This window comes from Olea europaea, chromosome 21 (assembly GCF_002742605.1).
Source record: "Olea europaea var. sylvestris chromosome 21, O_europaea_v1, whole genome shotgun sequence".
In the NCBI taxonomy this organism is placed as follows: domain Eukaryota; kingdom Viridiplantae; phylum Streptophyta; class Magnoliopsida; order Lamiales; family Oleaceae; genus Olea; species Olea europaea.
The window spans coordinates 15,103,489-15,104,615 of NC_036257.1; the positions used below are offsets into that span (position 1 = coordinate 15,103,489).

The 1,127-nt window shown below is 39.6% G+C and overlaps 1 protein-coding gene across 8 annotated transcripts in view; it reads right to left on the reverse strand.

The window, feature by feature from the left end:
* LOC111370860 (ribokinase-like) overlaps positions 1-1,127 on the reverse strand; it is a 22,943-nt gene extending 21,816 nt beyond the window's left edge. For all 8 annotated transcript variants that reach the window (XR_002698503.1, XR_002698506.1, XR_002698502.1 and 5 more), the window contains exon 1: positions 375-1,127. Coding sequence is in view for 1 of the 8 variants with exons in the window: in XM_022992758.1 (XP_022848526.1) it covers positions 375-1,100 (726 nt within the window). In the remaining 7 variants the exon portion in view is untranslated. The remainder of the gene's footprint in view (positions 1-374) is intronic.

Genomic DNA, 1,127 nt, shown 5'->3' on the forward strand with positions numbered 1-1,127 from the left:
TCCACGTGTTCATTTAAGTGTCACCACACTTTAACTTGTGAGATCAGCTACTTACTTCACAAGTAAGAAATGCCACACGTGATGGTCTATCCGTAATAACGATATCCGTATCTCATTATTACTTACGACCACGGATGATTTAAGATTCAATCAGATGTAATTTGTATCTCACAATCACAACTCCTTGTGATTAATAAATTACAAATATTTGAATCTACGGACTCTATTATTTATTTAATTGTCTATTAATTAAATAATAGATCTGCCATTTAATTACATTAACTATATATAAAAGTATTTATGTCCAAAGTCGATTGGACCTAGGGTATAATACTTACAGACCTAAGTCTCAATACAATCGAGATGAGCCTCACCTTTGCAACCTGAATGTTAACAGAATCAGGAATCTCCCTCTGAAGCAAAACAATCCCAGCGTTCTTAACGACCTCCAGATCCTCCTCAGGCAGAGTCTCAGGCCAACAAGCCATATTAGCTCCCCCAACAATAATAATAGAATTCTGCCCACCAGCTTGCAGCATAACCACGGCATGCCCAGTGGGAACATCATCCAGTCTACTCAAATAATCAAGAAACACTCCACCACCCTCAAGTGCCTCAGTGATCAACTTCCCATGAGCATCGTCCCCCACTTGCCCCAAAAAGTAAGTTGGATACGCCAATTTGCCCCCACACACTGCCTGATTGGCTCCTTTACCACCTGCCAATGTTTGCCCAGTTTTTGCAGATATAGTCTCACCCTCCTTAGGCAATCTGTCAATCTCCACATATATATCTGCATTGGCTGATCCAACCACCACCAGAGGCGGCATAGACTCCCTCGAAGCATCTAAAGCAAAACAAGAAAATGGGTTCTCTTTTCTTGATGATCTGAAAGCGGGATTGAACTTGACTGATGAAATTTTGTCATTAGTTTGGTTTAAGATTCTTGAATTATTTTGGGATGCTAATGTCGGATGATTGTGCAAGTGTTTTGGGGCTGAAAGAGTTGATATTCCTCCCATTTTTTTTAAAGTAAGATTCTGCTTCGCCTTTTCTTCTTCTTTAGTTGTGGATTTTTCTTGCTGAGATTGATGAGTCATGGCGATTATTTTTGGAGATTTTGTTTT